The sequence below is a fragment of the Nipponia nippon genome, unplaced genomic scaffold, assembly GCF_047370975.1.
Source record: "Nipponia nippon isolate SJK-2023a ecotype South Korea unplaced genomic scaffold, ASM4737097v1 scaffold_36, whole genome shotgun sequence".
NCBI lineage: Eukaryota > Metazoa > Chordata > Aves > Pelecaniformes > Threskiornithidae > Nipponia > Nipponia nippon.
In genome coordinates, this window is record NW_028262354.1 from 2,627,701 (window position 1) to 2,655,591 (window position 27,891).

The 27,891-nt window shown below is 59.3% G+C and overlaps 4 protein-coding genes across 7 annotated transcripts; 3 read left to right on the forward strand and 1 right to left on the reverse strand.

Annotated features, from left to right (window-relative positions):
* The first annotated feature begins 1,656 nt into the window (after positions 1-1,656).
* Positions 1,657-8,424, forward strand: LOC148053907 (uncharacterized). The gene is made up of 4 exons (XM_087771920.1): positions 1,657-1,678; positions 2,104-2,376; positions 3,098-4,030; positions 8,366-8,424. The coding sequence occupies exons 1-4, from the start codon at positions 1,657-1,659 to the stop codon at positions 8,422-8,424; spliced, it is 1,287 nt and encodes a 428-aa protein (XP_087628046.1).
* On the reverse strand, positions 8,101-20,436 carry UBQLN4 (ubiquilin 4). Of its 4 annotated transcripts, XM_087772076.1 has the most exons (11): positions 20,209-20,381; positions 17,994-18,145; positions 15,292-15,497; positions 14,691-14,953; positions 13,297-13,455; positions 12,344-12,569; positions 11,820-11,959; positions 11,287-11,370; positions 10,560-10,675; positions 9,744-9,921; positions 8,101-9,313 (listed from the first exon to the last, which is right to left on the reverse strand). In XM_087772076.1, the coding sequence occupies exons 1-11, from the start codon at positions 20,356-20,358 to the stop codon at positions 9,161-9,163; spliced, it is 1,827 nt and encodes a 608-aa protein (XP_087628202.1). In that variant the 5' UTR covers positions 20,359-20,381; the 3' UTR covers positions 8,101-9,160. The 4 variants fall into 4 exon arrangements, with proteins under 4 accessions (XP_087628202.1, XP_087628200.1, XP_087628199.1 ...); XM_087772074.1 differs by lacking the exon at positions 13,297-13,455 and having other exon boundaries at positions 20,209-20,436; XM_087772073.1 differs by lacking the exon at positions 11,287-11,370 and having other exon boundaries at positions 20,209-20,434.
* Positions 20,437-21,264: 828 nt separating this feature from the next.
* LAMTOR2 (late endosomal/lysosomal adaptor, MAPK and MTOR activator 2) lies at positions 21,265-23,461 on the forward strand. The gene is made up of 4 exons (XM_087772132.1): positions 21,265-21,445; positions 22,580-22,742; positions 22,860-22,949; positions 23,222-23,461. Exons 1-4 carry the CDS (start codon positions 21,303-21,305, stop codon positions 23,276-23,278), a joined length of 453 nt encoding a protein of 150 aa, XP_087628258.1. The 5' UTR covers positions 21,265-21,302; the 3' UTR covers positions 23,279-23,461.
* A 66-nt stretch (positions 23,462-23,527) lies between these two features.
* On the forward strand, positions 23,528-27,722 carry RAB25 (RAB25, member RAS oncogene family). The gene is made up of 5 exons (XM_009464216.2): positions 23,528-24,285; positions 25,331-25,526; positions 25,658-25,851; positions 26,013-26,093; positions 26,869-27,722. The coding sequence occupies exons 1-5, from the start codon at positions 24,246-24,248 to the stop codon at positions 26,997-26,999; spliced, it is 642 nt and encodes a 213-aa protein (XP_009462491.1). The 5' UTR covers positions 23,528-24,245; the 3' UTR covers positions 27,000-27,722.
* The last annotated feature ends 169 nt before the right edge of the window (positions 27,723-27,891 follow it).

The following is a 27,891-nucleotide window of genomic DNA, read 5'->3' on the forward strand; positions in this document are numbered from 1 at the left end:
ACAGACGGACGGGGGAGGCGGGGACGGACAGGCACGCGCCTGGGCACGCGGCCTATACACACCTACACACAGATACACACCCATACACACCCCTATACATACAGATACACACGCCTATGCACACCTACACACACCTACACACAGATACACACACCTATACACACACCTACACACACCTACACACACCTACACACAGATACACACACCTATACACACACCTACACACACCTACACACACCTACACACAGATACACACACCTATACACACACCTACACACAGATACACACCCATACACACCCCTATACATACAGATACACACACCTACACACACACCCATACACAGATACACACCCGTACACACCCCTATACATACAGATACACACACCTATGCACACCCATACACACCTACACACAGATACACACCTACACACACACCCATACACACCTATACACACACCTACACACCCATACACACCTATACACACACCTACACACCCATACGCACACCTATATGCACCTATACACACCTATACACACCTATATGCACCGATGCACACACCTATACACACCCCCATACACACCGATACACACCTGTACACACAGATATACACCCATACACACCCATACACACCCCCATACACACCGATACACACCTATACACACAGATATACACCCATACACACCCATACACACCCCCATACACACCTGTGCACACCTATACACACAGATATACACCCATAAACCCCCATACACACCCCCATACACACCTGTGCACACCTATACACACAGATATACACCCATAAACCCCCATACACACCCCCATACACACCTGTGCACACCTATACACACAGATATACACCCATACACCCCCATACACACCTGTGCACACCTATACACACAGATATACACCCATACACACCCCCATACACACCTGTGCACACCTATACACACCCATACACACCCATACACACCAATACACACCTATGCACACCTATGCACACTGGTACACACCAGTACACACAGACACACACCTATACACACAGATACTCACCTATACACACAGGTACACACACACGTGTGCACACACACACGTGCACACGGACACACATAAATACAAAAACATGCACACACATATGCTCCCATGCATGCACATGCGCGCACACACACACCCCACACGTGTGCACACGCTCACATGCATGCAGACACGTGTGCACATACATATACACACGCATGCATGCACAGACATGTGCATGCGCATGCACAGACACGTGTGCACACACATATACACACGCATGCACAGACACGTGCATGCGCATGCACACACATATACACACGTATGCACAGACACGTGCATGCGCATGCACAGCCCCATATGCACATGCACATGTGCACACACACATACACACACATGCACGCACACAGGCACGTGTGCGCACATGCACAGACCCGTATGCACACACACATGCACACGCATGTGTGGACACACGTGCACCCTCCATCCCCACCAGCTGAGCGTTGCACACCCCCCGCCAGCTGCGTGCGCGTGGCACACGCACTCTCACAGCTAACCGTGCCCTGCACGCGCACACACGGCACTTTACATGCTGCAGACCCGTGCACTGCACGCTCCCGCTACCTGCGCGTTGCGTGCCCGCATGCGCCTGCCGTGCTTTGCACGTGTGCTGGCGCTGCTGCGCGGGGGCCGGGGGCAGAGGGGGCTCTGCAGCCACGGAGGGCGCGTGCCCGTGTGCACACACACGCGTGTGCACGCAGGCCCGCGCGCCCGGCCCAAAAGCCCAGCGGGGACCCTCTGCCCCCCACCTGCGCAGCCCAGCTCCAGCCCCTGCACCCCTGCACCCCTGCACCCCTGCACCAGGCCAAGCCCGGCTGCGTCCTTGTCCCTCCCAGCTCCGGCCCTTCGCCAGCTGCCACTCAAAGCCGTCACCAAGGCCAGCCTGTCGCCAGGCCGCCCTGGCTATAAGACTCCCAGAGCTGGCAACTGCCAGCACCCTGGGCTTGGGTGCTCCTGCGGAGCCGGGGGCACCCCGCGCTGGCACCCCTTGCCGTGCCGCCCCGGGGGCCTGGCCCCGGCGACGCCGCAGGGACGGAGACGCGCACGCGTGTCGCGTCCCCTGGAGCTCCCTTCGCTCCGGCAAAGCTGCGCTTCCTAAAGCGGGAGGAGGACGCGGTCCAGCCAGGCGGCATCGTGCGTGGGGGCGTCCCCGTGCAACCGCCTCGGCCCCACCGGCGCGGCTGCTCACGCCGTGCGCCGCCTGGGCAGGAGCAGCGCAGAGCGGCCACGAACGCCTGCACGTCGCCGCTGCGCCGGCAGCAGCTGGGAACGGCGGTGGGGAGGACGGGCAGCCAGCCCCCAGGTGAGCAGGCGTGCAATGAGGTGCACGACGGGGTGTGCGGCGTGCAAGGTGTGCAATGGGGTGTGCACAGGGTGTGCAGTGTGCAAGGTGTGCAATGGGGTGCGTGACGGGGTGTGCGCAGGGTGTGTGGCATGCAAGGTGTGCGATGGGGTGTCCGGGCTCTGCTGTGCAATGGGGTGTGCGGCGTGCAAGGTGTGCGATGGGGTCTCCGGGGTGTGCACGGGATGTGCTGTGCAATGGGGTGCGTGACGGGGTGCGTGCAGGGTGCGCGGCGTGCAAGGTGCGCTACAGGTGCATGGCGTGCGTGTGCTGCGCAACGGGGCGCACGTGGCGTGCGTCCTGCGCAACGGGGCGCGCGCGCTGCGTGTGCTGTGCAACGGGGCGCGCCCGCGCGCAGCAAAGGCATCGACTCCGTACTTTGCGCTGCTGCAGCCGTCGCACGCAGCAGCAGCATCCCGCCGGCGGGGCCGAGGGGGTGGAGGGCGGCCCCCTCCCCTGCTCCAGCCCGGCGAGCATCGCTCCTGCATCTCCTCGCGCTTTGCTTTCCCACCCAGCCCCAGCATCCCGACGCCTGCTGCCTTCCCCTCCCGCTCCCCTCGATAAGAGCGCTGGGGGCTTATCTCCAGGGTCGCGCCAAGCCGGGAGACCGCAGCAGCCCGGAGTCCGCGCAGCAACAGCCTTGACTGCTCCATATTTCACTGCTATCTGCTCTGTCTGCTAGGATTAAAAAAAGCAGCAATAACCTTCGTGGAGGAGCCGTCTCATGGCCGCACCCCAGCTGTGTCTCACGGGGCAGGGAAACCGAGGCAGCAAGGATGGGGATATTCCCACCAGGACACCCAGGAAAACACGAGCGGGGCAGGACCGAACATCCCAGCGCTGCAAAATCCGTCAGAAGCAGACGGAGCGGCGTGGGCGGCTTCTCCTCCGTCCCTGGCAGAGACGGGGCTGGAGCAGGCCGCTGGCAGTCCGGGCTCCCGAGCAGGAGACGGGGGCCGAGCTGGGGCTCAAACCCATCGCCGACGCTGGCGGGGGGACATCGGGCACAACCGCTGTCCTTTGTCACCGCTGCCAGCGGCGGCCAGGGGCTGCAAAGCCCCTCTGGTGCCCTGGACCCTCTCCCGGCGCACGTTAGAAAGCCGCTGGGTTGCGTGGGTGACGCGAGGTGCCCGAACGCCACCCCTCTCCCTTCCCCTCTCCCCAGGGCAGCTCCGGCGCGGCTCTCCGGACCACCCCTCCTTCGCGCGTCCCTCAGCCCTGCGGCAGGCTGGAAGACTTGTGATTTTGTTGTTTCCAACGTCAAGGGGAGCAAACAACAAATCCCAGTCTCCGCCCTGCGCCGGGCACAGGCTCCACGCCGGCGGGCACCGCCGGCTCCAGCGCGGCCGACCCCGCAAACTGGGCACGCTGCACCCACGCGCGAACCCCGGTGAGACGCAGCCAGGCGGCTGCAGGGAACAAGGTACCAACTTGCTGGAGAAATTAAAAATAAACCAAAGGCAGAGCAACGTGAATAGGGAGCCGAATGTGACAGGGTCACATCCCGCCGGCAGGCAGCCGAGCGAGCTGGCGATGGCCCAACCGCTCTCCAAATCGCGGTTTTCTGCCCCGAAACGCTGCCGAATTGAGCGGGGAGGCCAAGGCGCGTCCGTCCGTCAGCCTGCTCGCCTCCCGGCCTTCCTTACGGCTCCCGTGGCCAAGCAAAGATGCTGCAGCACTTCGATATACGTACATACGTATATATACGTGCATATATATACACACACACACACACACATATATATATTTTTTCCAAGCTATCCCACTCCCCAGCCTCCCCACCCTGGAGATCTCCCTGCTGACCCCGCTCTCACCGCACGTTCAGAAGTTATTAACTTTAACAGAGTCGGTTTGAACTTGCGCCCCAAGGAAACCCCCGATGTCGCGGCCAGGGACCTTAGGAATAAAAACTGGTTTCTTGAAAGAAACGCAGGTGTTCGTTTCCTGCAACATCTCCCTCCTCCACATTTAAAAGGTCTGATTTCCAAGTTGGAAGTGCTGCGGTCGTTATCCGGGGGGAAAGGCTGAAAGGGAGGGGGGAGGAATAAAGTGAAAATAAGTCCTTGACAGCAGAAATCTCTCCAAATCAATCAGCCAGATTCGCCACGACCTGCTGAGGAAATTGCTCCTTCTGTGACGTTTTAAAGGAATTAATTCTATTTATCAGAGAAAAATGAGAGGAAACAGTCAGCGAGGAACACCTTGGGGCAATTCCTCTGGGAAGGAGAGAGACAGCAGCCAGAAAGTGCAATTGTTCCTTTGAAAGAGGGCTTTTGAACAGCAGTTACTGAGGATTAGGGAAAGCTCTCTGGAGGGGATTAAGGTTTCGCTAAAAAGCTGCTTTCTCACCAGCCTTCAAAGCCGCCTTCTCCTCCCAAGCCTGGGCCGACCAAAGGCGAGACCCAAAACCCAGGGCTGCAGCCATCGCAGCGCCCCGCCGCGTCCCTCCCTCCCGCCGGCCGTGCGGGGGGAGCCCCAGCCCTTCCCTCCCACCTCCTCTCCCCCATTTTGCGATGGGGGAACGCTGCTGCTCCCAGAGATCCCCCGGGGGGTGCAGGGCTCCCAGCTCGGCGCTTCGTCCCGGTGCACGGGCGGATCATGCTGCTTTTCTGCTCCCTGAGGAATCACAGGCGGCTTTGGGATGGAAGAGAGCTTTAAACGTCACCCAGTCCAACCCCGCTGCCATGGCAGGGCCATCGTCACCCAGATCGGGCTGCTCACAGCCCCGTCCAGCCGGGCCTTGGATGTGCCCAGGGATGGGGCATCCACCCTGCGCTGGGCAACCCGTGCCGGTGTCTCACCACCCTCAGCGGAACAAATTTCTTCCTCAGATCCAGTCTGAATCCGCCCTCTTTTAGTTAAAAACCATCCCCCCTTGTCCTGTGGCTACAGGCCCTGCTAAACAGCCTGTCCCCATCTCTCTCATGAGCCCCCTTTCAGCACGGCAAGGCCGCAGTGAGGTCCCCCCGCAGCCCCCTCCTCTCCAGGCTGAGCACCCCCAGCTCTCAGCCTGTCCCCACAGCAGAGCTGGGCCACCCGCCGACCACTTTTGTGGCCCCCCCTGGCCCCGCTCCCGCAGCTCCGTGTCCTTCCCGCGCTGAGGACCCCCGAGCTGGACGCAGGGCTCCGGGGGGTCTCCCCAGAGCGGGGCAGAATCCCCCCCCCTCGCCCCGCTGCCCGGGACGCAGCCCAGGAGACGGCTGCCTGTCTGGGCTGCCAGCGCACATGGCCGGCTCAGGGCCAGCTTTTCGCCTAATCAGCACCCCCAGGACCCTCTCCTCAGGGCTGCTCTCCACCCCTCCATCCCCCAGCCGGTGCTGACACCGGGGGTTGCCCCGACCCGGGTGCAGAACCCTGCCCTTGGCCCTGGAATAAGGAGGACCAGAGCATCAGTCGTAGCAGCTACAGGGAAGAGCCTGCAAAGCCCGCTGCCCAGCACAGCCCTGGGGGAAAACACTCCTGCAAGGGCTGAGGGGTTGGCAAAAGCTGCGCCAGCGCAGAGCATTTCCCTGAGCTCGTCCCCTTCCCCACCGCTCCCCTCCACGCTGCTCCAGCGCCAAAGCCGGAGCCACGAATCCATCCGGCTGCTCCGCAAAGCACGGCAAAGCCCCTCCGGAGCAGCAAGGAGGGTGGCAGCTTTGCCAAACTGCCCGGGGGAAGCCGGAGAGCCGGTAGCTGAACATCAGATGCAACCAGAAGCTGCAAGCCGAGATAGCAGGCTGCCCTGTTATCTTTATTTTAGCACCTTGGCTGGTGGGCTGGCAGCAGGTGAGGAATGATCTCAAACTGACATAAGAGCGGATGCTGCGATGTTGAGAGACAGGAGAAATATGTTTTCCTGCTTAAACGAGCAGAGAGGCACCGAGGACCAAACGGCCTCCTCGCTTCTCCGGCATAGACGACAATCATTACCCTCCTACGGGAAGCGTTGGAGAACGGCTTCCACGCACTTGCCACGGTCCAGAGCCCTCTCTGGAAAAGCAGGACCTCAGCTTAAGAAAAAAAAAAAATCCTAGCAAGAACTTCCTACAAGCAGCGCATTAATTCTCCTCAATCCTTCACAGCAGCCTGCCTACGCTGCCAGCAGGATCCCTCCACCACGCAGGTGTTCCCCGCCGGCTTCGCTCGCCGGCACCGAGCAGCCAACATCTGCGCGGCGATGCCGAAGCATCACCAGCTCTGCTCCACCTCGCTGGTCCGAGCCGAGCCGGCAACGGCAGCCACGGCGTCCCGGGAGCCCTCCCTCTCGGCAGGCTCGTGGCTTCGGATTCACCGGATCCCCCCGGCCCCTCCGAGTCCCTCCCGCATCAGAAGCTTCCGTCCCGCCAGCACGCAGCACGCCAGCTCCGCGCACGCAGATCCCTCGCGTTGCTGTGATTTGCGCCCCATCCTGCTAACGCCGAGGAGGGAGCTGGAAGGACTCTTTCTGGCTGCCCAGAAACAACAGGGTTTGGGGTTAGCTTTGCTTTTCAAAGAGGTTCAAACGCAGAGCACAACTTTATCGCCAAGACAGGGGGACGTCTCCGCTCCCCGCAACCCAGCGGCACCCCCTCTCCTTCCAGCTGCCTTCTCTGCTCCCTCTCCCTTACCCGCTTACCCCATCCTCCCACAAGCGCATTCTTTGCAAGAGCTGGCTTGCATGGGGACAGAGCCTTTGCGGAGATAAATAGACCTTAGTGCGGGCAAAGGACATCCGCCAAAGCTAAGAGATCACGAAGGACCAGACAGGCCTTTTTATAAGCCAATTTTTAGCTGCAAAAGGTTTTAGCAACGTTAGGAAAGAGCTCTGACCGTGCCAGCGCAACCAGGAACTTCAGCACCCATCCTTCTACAACCCTTTGCCCATTCCTTCTACGTTTGAGGAGACGTTGCAGAAAGAAATCCACACGTACGTGCACAGCCTCCAAGAGAAGCGATTAAAGGTAGGCTTTCCGAATCCTCCTCTAGAAAAATCCAGCCTCGTGATGCACATACACGAAGGCAGGAGCGTTTCCAGCCCGCACGCACTCCCCTGTTTTCTCGAGCAACCGCTGCTCCACCTACGCTCTCCGACACCACAGCGTATTGATAGATCCAGAAGCGAGCTGGGCGCAGCAGGTTTTACAGGTATACAAGAGAGCAGCGCTGGGATTCCTCCCGGTCCCTCTCACTGCCCAATCCTCCCCTACCAAAAGCAGCTTTAAAACCCAAACCAAAGGAGAACACTAACACCCAGCTAACAGCAAGCGCTGCGCTTGCTACGGAAAAGCAGGGGTAAAACCCACCGTGCGCAGAGGTGCCCAGGGCTCCCCTGGGCGCCGGCGCTGCCCAGCCGTGAGCAAACGCCTCCGGGCTCAGCAGAACTCGCTGCCGCCTTCTACACCGCGATCAGGTCATGCAAACACAGCAGAACTAGCCGTTCGCTTCTCCTACGAGTCCCGAATTCGAAGGAAGCTTCCGAACGGGCACGTTTAGGGCCAGATTTTGGGCAAGGCTTCAGCAGCATTTCCGAAAGTACTTAAGCGTTAAGAAGGTTTCCCGCCACGAGAGGGAAGAAGGGCGGGCGGCCAGGTGGGGAGCGGCACGCCGGCCCGCGCGATCTGCAAGAGGGAAGCACGGGGGACGAGACAGATTCATCGCCAGTAACTAGGGGAACTCAATCAGCTTAAACGTGGCAATCAAGGAAGATAACATGGAGTGCAGGGAGACAGATGGTTGTGCGCATTTATTTTTCTTTGATAAAAATGGTATGCAAATTACATAGCCATGGAGGCTCTTGGGAAATATCACCCTGCTGGTCCTCGGGGAGTTTCTTGGAGAGTCGTAACATTCAAACACACCAAAATGGAGGGTGGGGGGCGGGTGGAGGATGGATCTAAACTGGGAAGAACATGAACTTCGACATTTTCCAGTGAAGCGAAAAGATCGTTAACTTATTTTTCAATTTCCTTTTTTGTTTTTACGCTTTCAGGAATGAGCCTACTGAGCACAAGAGTCAACAAAGCCCTGACACCACCACGCAAGAACTAAATCGCTTGGGCAGAAACACACCTTTCCAACACTTTCTTCTGCACGGCACTTTCAACTCAAGTTCGAGAACAGCAAGCCTGATCCCTGAAGGCATCTAGGCTCCTTTACACCATCCCAAGAGCGTAAAGAGGCCGTACTTCAAATGTAGTTTGAAGAAATTAACCCTCTACCAGGAGATCAGAGGCCCCTGTGTGCAAGGGACACAGGCTCAGTTCATCCAATGGAACATTACGACAAATGACATCAGAGATTTCCAGGTCATTTCAATTTTTCTTTTGATCCATTCCCAATAAGATGCTGGGAGAAATAACCAAAAACCAAACTTGGCTCAAGTTTTAAATATTTGCCTGAAAGGAGGGCTAGGGGAGGGAATCATGTACAGTTAAAATCAAGCTACTCAAAACACAATCATTCAGGTAAGTAACTAGAAGTATCGCCTCTACCATCTAGAGAGAGAGAGAGAGTGTCTGAGACAGAGGGCATATTTAGGAAAAAATACACATCTGAAGTCTCTGTGGCCACGATGAGAACTGGAATCCACATACAAGCCAGTTAAAGAGCATTTCAACATGAAATCTTAACTTAGTAGGAAGGTCAGGGGTTAAGCTGTATCTTTTTGTTTTAAATACATGGACAGCTGTCAGATATGAAAATGATGGTGGGCTTTCCTGAAAGATCCCCCTGTGCATGTGTATGGATGCATGTGCTGATGTCTGTGGGGCAGCATGACAAGAGTTTAGGAAGGCTGGGAGCCCAGCAGTCTCTCAATAGCTGCATTGATGTCTCCACCAGTGGCAATAAGCGCCTGGAGGTTGGCCTCACGATTAATGAAGCCCATGGCGTTCAGCTGCTCCAGCTGCTGTTGGAATCGCACTTCAGGACTCTGCGCCTGCCGAGGGAAAGGACAAAGACCTTAGAGTCAGACAGCAGAGATCAACATCCAATACGGGCAGGGCCAGCGACGACGGCTGAGCTCAGCTTTAGGCGTACTGAAATGCTCCAGGCTCGTTTCGCGATGTCACCCGCCTCCCCACGGGCCTTGGCACAGCAGCCACGCTGCACACAGTCAGTCCAAGTCCTGCACCTACGGTGACAGCAGCGCCGGGAGAAGGATCTTAGCTCCAAACCTGTGCAAAGGCTTACTACACCCCGCCGAACTAGCCAGCCCGAGACACCAAACTTAGCATAAAGCACCAGAGCCAAGAGAAACCTGTTGGGGACTGCATCCCTAGAGCGGGGTGGGATCGGGACAACCTCTAGCTCACCCTGGAGACGTCCCTCCCCAGAAGTGTAGCAGCATGCAGCTGGGCATTACATACTTGAGAGCTTCCTCCGGCCAGCAGCTGGATCATCTGCTGCATGAGCTGCTGTTGGGGGTTACCACCCCCAGCTGGAGAGGCACTGGCCGGCGTCGAAGCGGAGGGAACGGGGTTCTCCGGGATTGTGCTTCCTCCTGTGGAGGACGGGGGCATTCGAGGCATGCCGAAGGAGCCGAGGCTGCAGAGGAAGGCAGGGCGTGCTCAGAGGCAAGCTGGCACTTCTGGGTGTCCCCGAGCGCTGGGCAGCACGGTAACCGGCAGGCTCTGCCAGGCTGGCCCTCCCTGAGGCCCATACCACAGGACAGCTTTGTAAATTAAACCGGCTGCGTTTGTACCCTGGTCACACGTGGTGCTGGGAATAAGCAACCCTAGCAGAGGCGCAGGGCTGAACGGAACTGCAGAGACTGAACGTGACCCACGCTGCCAGAGAGCAGAAGGGCTGAGGGCTGCCGCAGACCAGTCTGCCCCACCGTACCCACCCAACCTCGCGGCCGTGCATCTCATACTGTTCTCCAGAGATAAAATTCTTGAGTTCAGCCGGTACTGAATACAGCAAACAAAAGATGGGGGAGGGACCAAGTGGTTTCCAAACCTTTTCTCCAAAAAGAAAGGGTCGAGGACTTCCCGTGTGAAGTACAAACAAGCAGAAAGTGCTAATTAGCTGGAGCTCAGAGGCCTGCAGGCACGCACACACGCAGAAGTCCCCATGACAGAGTGCCCTAAGCAGATCCCCTCGATGAATCAACAGCTAGTCTGCCTGCTGGTATCAAGCATGTCAGCTCTGCCTGCAGAAACCCACTCTAAAGCACTTATTACCTTGGCACTAGTCCTGGGGCCTCCGTTTGCAGCGTCTGGAGTCCCTGCTGGATCTGGAGGAGCGCCTGCATGGCGCGGGGGTTGGTGAGAATGGAGAGGGAGTCTGGGTTCTGCATCTGGGAACAAAGGCAAAAAGACACAGCGGTACCAAACAGCGAGAGCTTCCGCAGCCAGAGATCCACCAGCTTTAAATCTGAACGACGGTCGGCGCAGAGCTGCGCCTCTCGCCCTGCAGCCAGAGCAAACCTGCGAGTCTGGTTCCTCCTTCGAGTCTCCAGACTGCAGGGCTCATCTACAGAGATACTCAGAGAGTTTAGATCAAATTTCCTAAATGAACTACGTGAATCAGATTAGAACTGGGGGCACATGCCTTTGGAATTAATGTGATTTTATTTGATTTACCTGAGTGAACCAGCTGCTCTAGCACAATTAGCTGTTTTAATTTTTGTAAACTCATTACAGTGAGAGACCGTCCACACAGGGGTTTCATGTAGCTTAACTAGTCTAATTTGAAGTCCTCCTTTAGGTAATTTAGATTACTTCGTTTAGCTCTTCCTTTCTCTCTCCCCTGTGCAAAGCCCTTTCCTTCACAGCCCGAACCACCCAAGCCCCCACGCTTCCTAGCCCACTTGACTACGCAGCCGAGACACTCCCTTTCCTACAGGGGACGGAAAAGCTCTGGAGCCCAGGGGCTGAGAGCAGCACAGGGCCAGACAGGGGCCTTTACCTGCTGCAGGAAGACAGGGAGCTGAAGGCGGAGCTGTTCTTGAAGCTGTGGATTCCCAGCAAAGAGGGGGACATTTACCATGATCTAGCAAGAGACAGCACACGTAGGTAGGGTCAGAGGGTTGCTGCCACTGGCTGTTAAACCCTGCGTAACTAAGCCACGTAGAACAAGTCAGTCATGCCCCTGACTCCCTCCCTGGGCTTTCAATGTCTTCCCCTGCTAACGGGGACTGAAACAGGACAGCTCAATTCCTGGCAGCGGTGTTGAACAGGGGCCACTTGGCCATGGGCAAAGAGAAGGGCGGTTCCCATGTCCCTCTGAAAGCCTCCCTTTTTTGTTAGGGGCTCTGCTAAGACACGGGGTTCAGTACTGCGACTGCCTTCAAGCTATCGAGAAAAACACAAAACTGTCTGTATTCACTCAGCTCCCCGGTTTCTGCAAGAGGAGCCACTCCAACTACAGAAGCAGACTGGTCTCGCAAGCATTGTGCTCACGGCCCGTCTGACAACAGAAGACAATTGCAACGCTTTTACCTGTGCTGCAAAGTCCGGGTTCTGGGCAAGAGTTTGCATCATGCTCCGCATATAAGGGGCAGAGATCATGTTCTGCATCAGCTGAGGGTTTTCGGAAATCTGCTGCAGGAGTCCTTGCATCTCTGGGCTGTTAAACATGCCTGCAAGGGGAAAGGGAAGACAAAGGAAAACCCCTTACAAGCCTGAGCACTGCTGCAATGCCTGAAATACAACATGATACGTAACAGCAATGCCTTTACTTCATCCCCTGGCCAACAGTGAGTATCGCTGTGGACAGACACGGTAGCGCTTTGCTTGCCACTCTCCCACGCTCTCGAGGGCTGCAGGGACATCAGAGTTCCCAAAGTAACCCTCCGATGGGCACACAAGACATAACCCATTTGTGCTTGCAACTGGGCTAGAATCGTTCCTCTGGAGAGCAGCCCTGGACGGGCACTCAGATGCCGGAGGGAGCCGCCCTCCGAGGAAGCCTGGGTGACCTGTTCAGTCAGTAGCACCCTCTGGTTCCTCTCTTGCTTACGTACCAGCCCCAATGCTAGCAGCGTTCAGCCCAAAGGGGTTGGATACAGTCGGTGTGCTTTGGGTGGTTGCCGAGCCAGTGCTCCCTTCGCTGCTAGGCGCCTGGCTCTGGGAAGCAGGGGGCGTGGGGCTCCAGGGGTTCGGTAACGGCTCTCTGTTCTCCGTCCGCAAAGGCTGAGAGCTTGAGCTATCAGAATTCCCCGTCAAGGAAGAGAAGGGATTGTTGCCAAACTAGGGAAAAAGAAAAAAAGAAGTTGCCGTAATCAGTTAGCCCCAGCAGAGAATGCCGGACTAACCCCAGCACCGTACGAGCTAGGGAACAGCCGATCATATTCATCCAGGTCCAGAATTTGCTGAACACGTGCCATAATTTGCCTCCTGAGAAATCTGTAATCCACAACACACCTTGCTCAGAAAAAGACCAGGCTCAAGAAGTGGCCACAGCCCTAGATTTGGCTCCCAAATGCAGGGCTTCAAAACATCCATGTAAAATCAGCACCCGGACATACCAGTAGGTAATGCTAGACTGGAGTATGTCTGCACAGCCTTTTGCAGACAGACCTGTGCTCACTCCTCCTCTGCTTCAAGCCAGCTGGATCTCAGCCAGCTCCAATCCAAAGGCGTCAGGCTTGAGCTAATACAGTAAGCCGGGCTGAGAGCAGAGGGCTGCGCTAACGAAGCTATGGGGCCTTCACATCGGCAACGGCTGGCATCCAGCCTGCTTGGAGACCAAAGGAGCGAGGGCAGGGCTCTGCTCCGATACACCAAACCGTGGAATAAAAGCAGATGACAGGCACTGCACAACGTTCTCCTGCTAGCGGCTGCATTCGGCATCTAGAGCAGGAGGGGATGAACAACGATGCTTTGGGAAGGCTGCCCCGCCAGCACGGGGGTCAGGGAGAGACCCCTTTCCCATGCTCGGCACACTACACCCCACTTACAGGAACGCAGCCAATACCTGCTCCCTGGCTGCACTAAACATGGGCTCCTGGATGTCCGTGTACATCCGACGCAGGGCGTTGTATCCTCCTGGAATGCTCTCGAGGTTACTCAAAGCACGGTCCTGGTTCCGCATCATCTCCTGCATCATGGCGGGGTTACGAGCCAATTCCATCGTCTGGGAGAAGGAGGAAAACGTGGAAAGCTCAGGCCCGTGTGCACCATGGAAGACCGGAGTGGACCAAGAGACTGGTTAGCAGCCTAGTGGTATTCTACTCGTCTACCAGCCAAGCACTGAAAGAGTTAAATCTCAGCTCCCAGAAGAAAGAGTATAATTAAACCCGTTTCACAGCCAGAGAGCAGAGAGATCATTTATCCAAGCAAAGAGAGCCCAGGGATCCTGGCTCCTCCCATCCTTGCTCAGCTCTCTTCCTTCTCAACCTCAATTCAGCTGGATGAGATTGTTTTGTTTCTAAGCAGTATCAGGACATCCAAACATTTAACACCCATATGTTCCCACTCAAAGGAGATGGACTGCGTTCAAAAACTGAGAAGGTGGAAGAGATTGGATCCTTCCCATTTCAAGAAAACCAAGAAATTCAGCCTCTCCAGACTTCTGACGGGTCTCCCCTGCACAAGGAACATCCAGATCTCATTTGGGGAGCTGCTCAAGTACGGATCATTCACAACGTAGTCCTGCAGCTCTGGAATTTCACGTATGGCCAACACAGTTGAAAGAAAGATAACCGAGAAGCAGATGGAAACTAGGCTCATGCAGCAACATCCCAGAAAGACCTCCTGACAAGTCTTCCTGGGGGAACAGCAGAGTCCTGTCAAGGGCTATTTAACACTCAGGCTCTCACTCATCCCTTACGCTTCCCTTCCGATGAACCTTCGGTCTTCCAGATAGCATGGGTCTGGGATCGTACAGAAAATGGAGACCTCTAGGATCCCGGCCTACGACTAGTGCTCTCCGCTGATACAGGTAGTAAAATATTGACTGTACAGCTCTGTAGTCTATACTTAATCTAATCAAGAGAAATAGAGAGAAACAAAAAGCTTTTGCAGCAGCTTCACTTCTCTGTGGCTGCTTTTACTCCCATTCCTGAAACAGAACACAGTAGCCTTGTATGCAGCACGCTAGGATGATCCCAGCATCCTTTTTTGCCCAACACATGATGGATTCGATAGCCCTGAAAGGCAGATAAGAGTTGCAAGTATGTGGGCTGAGTAATCAGTATTCACATAACTCAAGACCACCATCTGTTTGTGGGGAGCTTACAGCAGGAAGGAAGAGCTCTCTCAAATCACTGATCTGGCATTCACACGCTCCCTTTGGAGAGCAGACCCTGAAGCTGGCCCACAAAGATGCTCCTGAACATGCTTTAAGCAGGCCCTGGCGTGCTGACTCACCTGCCTCATGAGCTCCGGGTTATTCAGCATGTGGCTTATCTCCGGATTTCTCTCCATGAGCTGCTGCATCTGGGGATTGGCCATGATCATCTGTCTCATGAGGTCAGGGTTAGACATCATGTTCTGCACCAAGGGATTCTCCATGATCTGAGAAAGCATCTCTGGGTTGGACATCAGCTGCCGCTGCATCTGCTGCTGGAGCTCCATGAAGTTGGCAGAGCCCATCCCAAGGTTGCCCAGCCCAGTGATGCCGCCAAAGCCAGCTGGAGAGGGAACAACACACGGGGAGAGAGGCGTGAGTCACTAACTGTCGGCAGCTGCAAAAAGAGGACAAGCGCATCAGCTGAACTGCACCCACTCTAGTCTAGGGGTATCCTATACTCCTACGGCAGCCAGCTCTGAGGGAGGACACCCGCTACACATGCTTCCCTAAAGGCTTTGGCATTACCCTGAGCAGGGAAACCGAGGTATGCCAGTGGAAGCGACTCATGCAAAGCCTACAGCAAGCAGAGACAGCTGCAGCGGTCAAGAACCCCAACTCCTTGGTCTAATCCTAGGAAATTCTTCCTTCGCGTCACACCTTCTCACAGCCGTCACTTACACAGGATGGATGTAGCACTGTTAGGGCCTCCGTCTCCAGGACCTCCCACGGTCCCTGACCCACTGCTCCGTCTGCTGCCGCTCCCCGCGTCAGAAACGGCGCTGCTGGATGTGGAAGGCTGAGATGGGGCAGCAGGAGAAGAAGGGGTTGCAGTGGGGGCAGAAGCAGCATTGGGGGCAGAAGCAGCAGATGTTGAATCTTGGACCCTGCGAAGAAACGACAGAAGGCATTAAACTCCTGAGATTCAGGAACGGTGAGCAGAGTCCTCTGGGGGGGACACAGGACGGCGCACCCCGCGCCGACCGAGCCTCCCTTCGCGCCTGTCGTCCCCACAGCAGCCAGCCCTGGCTGCTTCCATTCCCGCCTGCACGGATGCACAGCTGTGCTCCCAGACACCTTCCATCTGCTGGAATCTGCCTCCCATCCCGATGCATAACAGCCCCCGACATTTTGTCCTGGTCCACACAAAGTGGCTTGACTGGTCTCACCCCGAATTGTATCTAGCTCTTCCTTGAATCACACTGAACTATTTACCTCAGCTATATCCTTGAGCAATGAGTTTGCTCCAAACAGGAAAATCCTCCTGCTGCTCCCAGAGAAACCACAGGAGGTTACAGCAGGGCTAGTGCACGGGGTAAACAAGAATCTGCTTTTCTGCAAACCCTCCCATGCACAGAATATTCCTACCAGTGCTCCTGGGGGCAAAAACAAGTATCAGCATTACTCTACAGATAGGGCAACTGAGGCACAAGGCGGCTAGCATCTGTCCCGTGGAGCTACAGAACGTTTCTGGCCAGCTTGGCTATGAATTCACATCTCGGCCGCTGGCTGTACCTTGCATGCAAGGCTCCTCCGTCCAGCACAAGTTGACTAGAGCTTCTTTTAATACACGCATGCAGATTCTATGCCATAAGCCACAGCGCAGCAGATGCTGGACATCAGCTTTACTGAGTAAACCAACCCCAGCTAGTACCTTATAATCACAGTTCCTCCTCAGGAATTTTATAGGAATTTGAAAGAGAACACTTAAAGATTCTCTGGCGCATCTGCAGTCAGGACAGTGAGTCCTGGACTAGTGCTGAAGAGCTTTCACATGAAATTGGACCACAAAATTCACTTTACTCGCCTCCAATAATGCTATTATGCCAATGACAAGTAAACAAGAACAACAGTTTCTTGATTTATTTTTTTTTCCCAAACCCAGAATTATTCCTTTCTCTAACTCCCTTTCCTTTTTCACTCTTATTCCAGGACTTTAAAAATCATACCTGAAGGTCCCTGTCCACTTTCCAGACTCACCTGACCGCTGCTAAAAACCAGCGGCCACTGAGAGGGAGGCAGAGAGTGGGGAAACAAAGCAAATAGGAAGCTGAACAAAAAAGGAAGGAGGAAGCTGGAGAAAGGTCACTCGGTTTCTCTCAGCACAGGAAGAGGCTGTATGTCTTCAGTAAGCACTTATCTATGCCTATGAGCGGCGAAAAAAATGAGCAACCCAGGACAGCTCTCTCGTTTACCCTTTGAAATGGTTCACAAGTACCACAGTTCGCTGCGGAGACGGTGGTAAACAGCATCGGACTATCGGGCTGCCTGGAGATGCAGAATCGAGAGAGAGGCCTCCTGCAGAAGCTGACGATACACATGCTTGTCTTGGTAGAAAAGGGGGGGGGGAAAGCACTAATCTTGACTAAGCCAGTAAGGCAGCTCTCCCAGGGGACAGCGGAACTGCACAGAGACGCAGCCCCATTACTTCACCGGGAGCCCGATCAGACTGCAGCAGGGAGCCCAAGAAATGGTTGCGGAGGGGGTTTCGAGATCAACGAGACGCGGCTGCGCCTCAAGTACAGCAACCGTTCCCCAGAACCTTCTGTGTCCACCACTCCATTGGAGAGCAGTGGGAAAAGCCTAACCCTGCATGACCTTGCAGTCAATCCTGCATCCCTTTCTCAGGCCGAGCTACACGGTGCAGACGGACTGAAGTGAACCGTGTCCAAACTGGGAGCTACCATGGGGTGCGCCTGCAGTACTGTACTCGAGCTAACAACCACACCGCTGCGTACACGCGGTCATACGGCCCCAGCCTCCGCGCGTTCCCACCGAGGTGGGGCACCCACCCGTGCAGACACACCTATAGGTGCCACACAGAAACACTGCTCTGCCCTGCAGAACGGGCTCTGTGCGTGGCGTGCCTCCCGTGGCACCTGAGAGAGCGTGAGCACAGGCTTAGAGAGCAGAGTACACGACAGGAAGCAAACGAAAACCTAGGTATTAGTTTCAACTTCAAGGCGAATTCATTGGGGAAGTAATTTCTGTTAACAGCAGCTTATCTTTGTTAGAACTAGTATCAATTTCAATGGGTTCTTTCAAGAACACTAAATTATAAAGGCTCAAAATACGCAAAGCCACATACAGGAGTTGTATTCAAGAGTTATCAGCCCCTCAGGTACGTGCCACAAACTTACACAGCTGTGTAACCTCGGGAAAAGACAGGCCGAGCAATAAACCCCACAGCTGCACGGCAAAGCCGCGGCAGGGAGAGAGCCTGGGAGAGTTCTCCTGCCGGATCACCGCTGCCAGACTCGCACACGCCCCAAAGCCTTGCACAAGTACTCCGCTTCAGTCACCGACAGGGCAGAAATGCTCCGCCATCGTTTATTTGCATCATCCGTTTACCCTCAGCCCCCCAAGACGAAACAGTTTCTTACTTCTGTGGAGTCTTAATGACCAAGTGTACAGTCAGCCCATCTTTGATCCCATGTTGATTCAACGTGTCTGCATCCTTCAGGATCTTTCCAGCAAAGATCAGAACCAGCTGATCCTGTTTGGCTTTAAACCGCCTGGAAATCTCTTCTTTGAACTGAAAAACAAACAAAGCATTTTTCAGGCAAAGGACCGAGACCAGAAATTTAAAGCTAATCCTCCAGATATCATATCCACTATGCAAACAGCATAAGGAACTGACAGTCCTTCAGTACCTCACCCAAAAGGAGCCCGTGCAGGTACCAACTCAGTCACCAGTTGCTGAGGATGTCTGAGGCGTTAAGACAAAAAAAAAAAAAAAAAAAGAAAACCAAAGACAAGCTCTACACTTACAAAATGTGGAGTAAATTTCAGAAAGAATAGAGCAATTACCTCAAGAAGAGCTGAAGGCTTCCAAAGCAAGATCAAGTGTGTCTCTTAGGTCTAATCCAAATACACCATTTATCCTCTGACTGAACTGTTTTTGTCTCTGCTCATTTGATTTTTTTCCTAAGGAAAGCCCAACTCTGATTTAATACAGGACAGAGCTCTATGGAAAAGGGAACAATCCTTTATCAGCCAATGGAAAGAAACTAGGTCTTCTCCAATTCCTATTTCTGCAACTGAATTCCCTACGAGCATGCCACGCCACATAACACGGACACCTCTTCTTTGCTGCGTGATGGGGTGGGATTAACACCTGCCAATAAGATTGTCCTTGCTAGCCCAGCTGGGGCATTCCCAAATTGATCTGCGAGGAAAAAAAAAGCCTTGCCTTTGGAAGCCACAGACTACAGGAAATTCAGAGGGAAAGGCCAGGACGGATGGAGAGGCACACACCTGTGCCGGAGGAGCTCGCGGCTTTCGCACCGGAACCCTCAAAAATAACGGCCGGGAGAGCACAGCCCCGAGCCCCAGGTCATCCTGGTCTCAAAGCTTCGTGCCCTCCTCTGCACAAAGCTGTCGCTTCGCAACCCGCTTATACCGACAGGCTCTTGGGAGCAGACCGGGAAGGAGCAGGAGGGCCACAGGTCCTACAGCTCCTGCCTACCCCCCGACTCTGCTCCCCAGAGATCTCTGCCAGGTCCTTTGCACCGCTACCTCGTGCCCTACACCCCAGATCAAAGCGCGCAGCAAGCCAAGAAGCCGAGAGCCGTGCCGATGACACCTTGCCCCAGTGGGCACAGCCGCTTCGACAGTGCTTGAGCCGTTCCTTGCAAATTCCAGCCCCCTCCCACTCGCCCCACGCCACCGTGCCCTGTGAAGCTCCCTTGCGGGAGCAGACCCCCCCAGCCCAGACGTGGGCTGATGTTCCCTTTCCTCTGCTCCATCCAACCTTCACCCCAAAGTTCTGCCCGAGGGATCTGCCTCCCAGTGTCCAGAGCCACCCCACACCACCCAGCTGCCTCCGGCTCTGTCCCGAAAGCCGCTTCTCCCCCATCGCAGCACCCTTCCCACACCATCCGCTCAGGGAACACCTTCCCTCCCGCTCCCTGCACAGCCCGGCCCACGGGCCGAGCCCCCAGCCCCGCACCCCGATCCTTCCCACCCCTCTCCCCACAGCCACCATCCACCCCGAAGCTCCCCTCTCCCCAAAGCCACTCTCCACGCCTCTCACACCGCCAACAACGCCCTGTTTTCGACACCCACAAACCCTCCCACGGAACACTCCCAGGACCATCTCCCCCCCACCCCGGGACTGTCCCCATCCCTGGTGTCAGCTCCCCACTGAAAGCCCCCCCCAGCCCCTGCCCTCCCCCGGGTCTCCCAGCTCCCTCAAACCTTGGCTCCCGCAAGGCCCCAAAGGCCACGGGTGCCCCCCAAACCGCCCCAGCTCCCCCCGACCCGCAGCCAGGTCTCCAAAACTCCTCCAAGCCCCTCCGGCCCTCACCTCCAACCCAAAGCCGTGGTCGCAGGGCCGCCGGCTCCCTCACCCCCCCTCCAAAGTCCTCCCCCCCGCCCCAAAGCCAGGTCCCTCCCCCAAAATCCCCCGCACTCCGCTCCCCAGCCCGGCACCCCCCCAAAACCAGGTCCCCTCAGCCCCTCACCCCCCAGCCAGGCCCCCCCGCTCCCCTCAGCCCCTCACCCCCCAGCCAGGCCCCCCCGCTCCCCTCAGCCCCTCACGCCCCGGCCAGGCCCCCCTCGCCCCTCCACACCCCCCAGGCCCGCCCCCGCCCCCACCTCGCGCACGGAGGCGCCGTCCGCGATGACAATCTCCTCCTTGTCCTTGGGGGTCTTCACCGTGACGCGGATGAGAGCCCCGCCGGGGCCGCCCAGCCCCGCCTCGCCCTCCCCGCCGGGGCCGGGCCCGCCGCCGCTCGGCTCCGCCATCTTCGCCGCCCGCCCCGCCAGCCCGGGCCGTCGCCAGAGAAAGGCGGCGCGCGCCTCTGCCGGGCGAGAGCGGCGCCCCGGCGCCCTGCGCCGCCGCTACCGCCCCCTGGCGGCCCGGCGGGGACCTGCGGGGCGGGCTGAAAGGGGCGGGGAGGGGGCGGGAAAGCGGGGGCAGCTGCCTGCACTGCTGCCTGCACTGCTGCCTGCACTGCTGCCTGCCTCGCTGCCTGCCTTGCCAGCACCCCCGGGTGCCTTCCAGGAGCCCCTCGTTAGCCGGATCCGTCCTGCACCCCCTGGGTTAGCTGGATCCAGTCTGCACCCCCCCTCGTGAGCTGGCTCTAGCCTGGATCCCCTGCATTAGCTGGATCCATCCTGCATCCCCTCGGTTGGCTGGATCCATCCTGCACCCCCCCCTCATTAGCTGGATCCATCCTGGATCCCCTTGGTTGGCTGGATCCATCCTGCAGCCCCCTCATTAGCCGGATCCCTCCCGATCCCCCCGGTTAGCCGGATCCCTCCTGCACCCACCCCCTTACCCAGCCCCACCACCTCTGCCCCCTCCCTTTGCCAAAGCTGCTCTAACAACGGCACCGATTCTGCCAGGTGCCCCAACGGGGGCCGGACCCCCACCCCCTCGCTGGGGCCCGTCGCGGGGTGGCCTCCTGCCGCCATGCCACAGCCTTTTTGCCAGCACGGATCCAGAGCCGGGTGCCAACAGCCGCGCTCGGCCGGCCAAGGGGTAGAGTTTGGGGGTGTCGGGCCGATGCCGGCGCTCCCCCCCCCCGGCGAGGCTTGCCTTCCCCTTGCACCTCTCGGGCGGCCGGACCCTGCTGCACCCTGAGCTGGGTGCCGGGGCAGCACCCCGGAGCGGCCCTGGGGGACAGGCCACCGCGCATGGCGTCCCCGGACAGAGACTACAAGTCCCAGCGTGCTCCGGGCAGAGCATGGCCCCGCTGACGGAGCAGGCCTGCTTCATCCTTCCCCGCCATCGCAGGGCGAGAAGCGGGGCGGCTGCGGCCATGCTGCGCCCCAAAGCCCTGACGCAGGTGCTGAGCCAGGCCAACACCGGCGGGGTCCAGAGCACCCTGTGAGTAGGGGTTGGGGGCCGGGGGCGAGGGGCGGCTTCCCCGCCCGTGCGCTGGGGGCCGCAGGGCCGGCTGGCACGCTCCCGCTCGGCGCAGGGCAAGACTCCTGCGAGGAAATGCTTTCTTCCCCCTGCCCTGGAAATGCACCCCCAGGGGGGCGAGGGCCCCTGCAAGGGGCATGCGTGGTGCTGGGGCCTTGCACGGTGCACGGTGCTGGGGCCACGCATGGTGCCAGGACTGTGCACGGTGCCGGAGCTGTGCATGGTGCTGGGGCCATGCATGATGCTGGGGCCATACATGGTGCACGGTGCCAGGGACATGCACGGTGCCAGGACCCTGCATTGTGCATGGTACATGATGCACCGTGCTAGGGCCGTACACGGTGCTTGGTGCCAGGACCCTGCATCATGCGCAGTACACGATGCACGGTGCCGGGGCCATGCACTGTGCGCAGTACATGATGCACAGTGCCGGGGCTGTGCACGGTGCCAGGGCCATGCACAGTGCGTGGTGCCAGGGCCATGCACTGTGCACAGTACACGATGCACAGTACACAATGCACAGTACACAATGCACGGTACCAGGGCTGTGCACGGTGCTGGGGCCACACACGGTGCACGGTGCCAGGACCATGCACTGTGCACAGTACACGATGCACAGTACATGATGCACGGTGCCGGGGCCACGCACGGTGCTCAGTGCCAGGACCATGCACTGTGCACAGTACACGATGCACAGTGCCGGGGCCGTGCACGGTGCCGGGGCCACGCACGGTGCTCGGTGCCAGGACCATGCACTGTGCACAGTACATGATGCACGGTGCTGGGGCTGTGCACGGTGCCAGGGCCATGCACACTGCACGGTGCTTGCCCGCCAGGCTTGTGCCCTGTCTGCAGCAGGTCCTGCTGCTGCAACAGGCACAGCCACCGCAGACCCACGCTGCCCTGCTCGGGACTGGGGCCACCCCAGAGCCTCCTGGCTTTGAAGCCCCCCACCCCCTTGCCAAAATCCCCTGCAAGCCTGGGGTGTCGTGGGGGCAGTGCTGGGGGGACTGGGCTGGGGGGGCTTGCAGGCAGTGGGGTCTGGTGCCCCACTGGGTTTAGAGGCACCAGTTTGGCCCTCGACCTCGTTTCCAGGCTCCTGAACAACGAGGGGTCCTTGCTTGCCTACTCGGGCTACGGGGACACTGACGCCAGAGTCACCGCGGCCATCGCCAGCAACATCTGGGTGGCCTACGACAAGAACGGGCACCAAGCGTTCAACGAGGACAACCTCAAATTCATCCTCATGGACTGCATGGTACGTGGGGCCGGGGGCTGCCGTCCCCTCCCTGCCGCGGCCCTGGGGGTCCCCGGGACCCTGCCGGCGGTCCCTGCCAAGCCAGGGATGCGACGGGTGCTGTTTCTCCCTGGGCAGGAGGGGCGAGTGGCCATCACGCGGGTGGCAAACCTGCTGCTCTGCATGTACGCGAAGGAGACGGTTGGATTTGGGATGCTGAAGGCCAAGGTAACGAGGGTGGGGAGGGGGCCGGGGGGCCGCGTCCCTGCTGTGGGGTGGGAGAGGGCTGTTGAGGATGAGGATGGGAGCGGTGGAGGAAGCTGCCGTGCCTGGCACACCTCTTTCCTCCTTGCGGCTCTGTCCCCCGTGCCAGCCCAGGCACCGCACCACACCTTTTTAAGGCTGTAAAATGAAACATAAATTAAAATAAGCACACGGGCGGCGTGCGTGCAGGTTGCACAATCCGCCTCGGCCCCGCTCACGCCGCTCTCTGCTCGCAGGCGCAGGCGCTGGTCCAGTACCTGGAGGAGCCGCTCACGCAGGTGGCCGCATCCTGAGTGCGGGAGCCGAGGGGCTCGGAGGTGCTGCCGTGCAAAGGCCGTTTGCTTCGACGTCACCGACACGGGTGGGGGGTGAATGGCCCCACGGGCATCCTGGAGCTCGGTCCTGCTTTGGCGTGGCCTTTAAAAATAAGGTGGGGGGAGCAAAAAAGACAGGGGGGAATAAAAGCGTGTCTGATGCTTGTGTCCTTTTGTCTCTCTTGGGAATAAAAGGAGTTGCTGGGGGGTAACGCGTGCCCGGCCGGGCTGGGGGTGCCGCTGGCAGCGCTTTGGGGCTGCCCGGAGCTCCACGATGGGCCGTAACCCTGGGGAAAAACCGGGCAGGGGCTGCGAGGGGCTTGCGTCAGGGGGGAGTGGGTCCGACAGAGCCGAGCCCCCCTGCACCCCTGCCCGGCTGCCTTGGCGTAGCAGGGGGTGGCGGGGGCTCCTTCCCTTTCCCAGTTTCCCCGGCTTTCACACGATGGCAGCAGAGGCGAGGAAACACGTTCACACCCGGTTGGAGCCAGGCTGAGCTGGTGGGCTCTGCTTCTGGCCCTGCTGCCCGCGCTGCCCGCGCTGCCCACACTGCCCTTGCCCGCTGCCCCAGCCTGCTCCGCGCTGCAGCCTGCGCCGGCCTCAGCAGCCAGGATCAGGCCCCGGCTCCTCCTCCGGCCGCCCCGTGACGGTCCCAAGGGTGACACTACCTGCCCAACCTGCGCTGCGACACCCAGTCCCACCCCTTGAGTCAACCGGCCGAGCTGCACCGCCAACCCGGCCAGCCTTACCGTCGCTCCCCCGGACCCCACTCGCTCCCCCGGACCCTGCTCGCTCCCCGCTCGCTCCCAGACAGAGAGGAAACTTTGCCCCCTCCATCTCCTCCCTCGGCGCCCTGCCCGCTCTGCACCGTCCGCTCGAGGCTTTGCAGTGGGAAGGAGGAAACCAAGCGGCGGCGGCCCCGGCGAGGGCGGGCGGCAGCCGGGGCGACATGGGCAGCGCCGAGGAGGATTATAACTTTGTCTTCAAGGGTGAGTCCTGGGCTCGACGTGAATCCCCCTCCCCAAAAGGGATGGAGCGGGAGGCCAGGGGCTGCGGGGAGGGAATTGGTGTGCCTTCCCCCCAGGGCCGCCGTGTCCCGAACTGGGATGTTGCTGTCCATCCCCGCCGCTCTGATGTGCACCGGGAGCTGCGAAGGGTCAGGGGATCGGGGAGCAGGCGCCGGCCTCGGCTGCGTCCCCCCCTGACGGCAGCGACGTCAGGGCTGGCGAATGGCACCGGGGTCCGTGGAGGCACAGGGAGACCCGTGCCCACCCCAAGGCTGCACGCGTGGGACGCCGGGCGCATTGCCGGTGTGCGGTGGGGGCTGAGCCGGACGGGGCTGAGCGTGCAAGACATAAATGCCGGGTGAGCCCATTAACTCCCGAGAGCGGCGGGCATTTAAAAGTCCTTCTGCTGCGGTGACCCGCGTGGTGGCACACGCAGAGGACACGGGGGTCAAACCTGGGCTGGAGAAACAGGGGCACGGCCTCATGCCCCGCACCTTGAGCTCTGCAGGCAAGGGGCCCCGGCGTCCTGAATCTGTCGGGTGCTACCGGCCGGACCCCGCTGGACCTCCGACTGCAGCGGGGTGACACAGGGCTTGCCAGCGTCCTCGCCTTGCTCCTGCTGCCCAGAGCCTGGCAGCTGTGACCCCCCCGAACAGCGCTGGGGCTACGCCAGGAGATGGGGAGCACGGGTGGGCTCAGCCGCGGTCGCCCAGCCGCGCTCAAGGGGCTGAGAGCTCATGGCACAGGGACGGGACCCCCGTTTGCCAAAGGAGTGACCGCGCCGGGTATTACACCCACACGCCTGCCCCGCTGCTGCGCCCGGGTCTGGGGTCATCGGGCGAGGGAGGATGCCCGTGCACCCTGTGCCGGCAGCTGGGCCGGGCCGGTTGCCACACTGCCAAGGCAACGAGCCGCTGGCTGCTCTGGCTCGTGTCAGAAAGGGTTATTTGAATTACTGTGAAGTGTCTTGGAGCAGCCCTCTCCCCTCCTCGACAGCGCCGGTGGGCTTTCTCCCTTCCTTCCGCAGTCGTCCTGATCGGGGAGTCCGGGGTGGGTAAAACCAACCTGCTCTCCCGCTTCACCCGCAACGAGTTCAACCACGACAGCCGCACCACCATCGGCGTGGAGTTCTCCACCCGCACCATCCTGGTGGGAGACGCCGTGGTGAAGGCTCAGATCTGGGACACGGCCGGGCTGGAGCGGTACCGCGCCATCACCTCTGCGTAAGGATGGGATCCCTGAAATCCGGGCTCCCCCGGTACCTGGGTGCTGATGCCCTTGTAGTTGAGCCCCATGGGTGAGGATGCTGTGGGGGGTGTCCAGAGCATGGGGTGACGGTGGGGTTCTCCCACAGGTATTACCGGGGGGCTGTGGGTGCCCTGGTCGTCTTTGACATCACCAAGCACCAGACGTACGATGTGGTGGACCGCTGGCTGAAGGAGCTGTACGACCACGCCGAGGCCAGCATCGTCGTCATGCTGGTGGGGAACAAGACCGACCTTGCGCAGGCTCGGGAGGTGCCCATGGAGGAGGCGAAAATGTTTGCAGGTACGGGCTGGCACCCTGCCACGGGGCTGGGGGCTTGGGAACCTCCCCGGTAGCAGGCACCCACACCAATGTGGGCACCCCAACCTCTCTAAAGGGGCTCCAAAATGGAGCCATGGCCTCACCGGGGTCTGCATCGTCTCGGGGGACTCCTCTCCTTGCAGACAACAACGGGCTGCTGTTTGTCGAGACCTCGGCGCTGGACTCCACCAACGTCGAGCAGGCATTCGAGACCATCCTGAAGGGTACACGCACCGGTGCCGTGGTGCAGCGGGGTCCCGGGGACCGGGGCATTGCGGGGTCCCTTACCAGGGACACAGGGCTGGGCGGAGGATGTGCAGCGCGTCTCTCCTCTGCCCTGCTCCACGTGAGCTCTTTGGGGCTGGTTTCGGTGTTGTCTTTCTGGCTGGTTTGGTTTCTGGCCTATCGTGCTGGGCGTTTTGCTCTCCCCACCCATGGCTTTGTTCTCACGGCCCCTGGGCATCCCCGAAGCCCCGGGGGCTCCTTCTCCCCCTGTAATCCCTGGTCCCCCTTCCTGTTGTCCTGTGCTCCTGACTCAACGTCTCCAGCACCCTGCCCAACCGGCCCTGGGGACCTGGGGGGACGGGGATGGAGAGGGGTGACGCTCGGCCGGGAGCACCTCTCCAGGAATGGCAGCCAGCAGCACCGGGGCAGGAGCGCGGCGAGGGGTGCCGTGCTGTGCCGTACAGTGCCGAGCCAGCCTGGCTCGGCGAGCCGCCAGCCCTGGCACGGGGTGAAGCACTAATCCCAGGTTGGGCAAGAGGAAATTGCCTAAGCGCAGGGTGTTCCTCAGGCGCCGCGGCGATGCAACTTGGGGGAGCTGCTCCCTTGTCACCCCTCAACTCAGCCCTTCTGCTGCGTAAAGGGGAAGGAGAGCCACCGATGTGCCAAGCAGCGGGCCGGCAGGCGAGCACCGGGGGCTGCAGGCTCGAAGCTGTCCCTGCTTCCCCAGGGGCCCTCGGCTGACACACAGACCCCCCGACACCTCTTGTTTTGCAGAGATCTTCCACAAAGTGCAGAAGCAGAAGCAGAGGAGCAGCCAAAGCAACACGGTGTCGCTAGCCAGCGAGAGCCCAGAGACCGCGGCCGCGGCGCAGACGGAGAAGCGCCCGTGCTGCGTGGCCCTCTGAGCGGGCCAGGCACCCTGGGAAGCCCCCGGGGACCCCCGCAGCCCCGGGACATGCCAGTGGCATAGAGCTGGGTCTGCCTCCGCGCGGACTCGTCTGGCCACCGGCACAGGCTGCCGTCACCCAGCCTGTGGTGCCACCCCCATCCTTGTGCAGTGGGGACCAGCAGCCCAGACAGCGGCCAAATTCTGCCATAAACGGTGAGAAGCACCAGTGCCGGGAGCTCTGCTCTGTCTGCTTCGTTATTGCCAGGCCCTGATTAGCATCACCACCGTCACGCATGGACTTCCCAGCCCCTCCGGACCCGCGGTGCAGAGGACCGAGATACCCCCGCGGCACCGCTGGGGAAGGAGCCAGGCGGTTCTGGCCAGGATCGTGCCAGCGACAGGAACCGCTCCGATGGCGTCTGGCCCTGGGGTTGCTCCCGTGGGGCCACCCTGTGCCACGCGCTGGGGATGTGGCTGTCCCCACAGGTCTCCATCCCCACCGGGGACTGCTCTGGGGCTGTCCCAAGCCCTAAGGAGCGAAGTGGCAGGGCTCAGTCCTTGGCATGCCTCTGTCCCCATCCCAGACATGGGACAAGGGTGACAGCAGGGCCCAGCGAAGCTCCCTCCCATCTGCACGGCGGGACGGGGCTCAATGCAGAGCCCGGTGCCAAGGGGCCCGGGGAGCAGCTCCGTGTCCAGCGCAACGGTGACGCAACCATTAAAGGACTTGCGAAATGCAGGTTTGCTGAGCCGGAATTCCCGCGTTTTTGTGGTCCCATCCCCTGGTCCCCACCTCCCCGACACGCTGGAGATCGTGGTCACCCAAGCAGCCCAGCCCGATGCCACGGTCCCCCGTGCCCGCTCCCCATGCAGCCTTTCCCAGTCCGTGTCCCCATGCCCTCGATGGT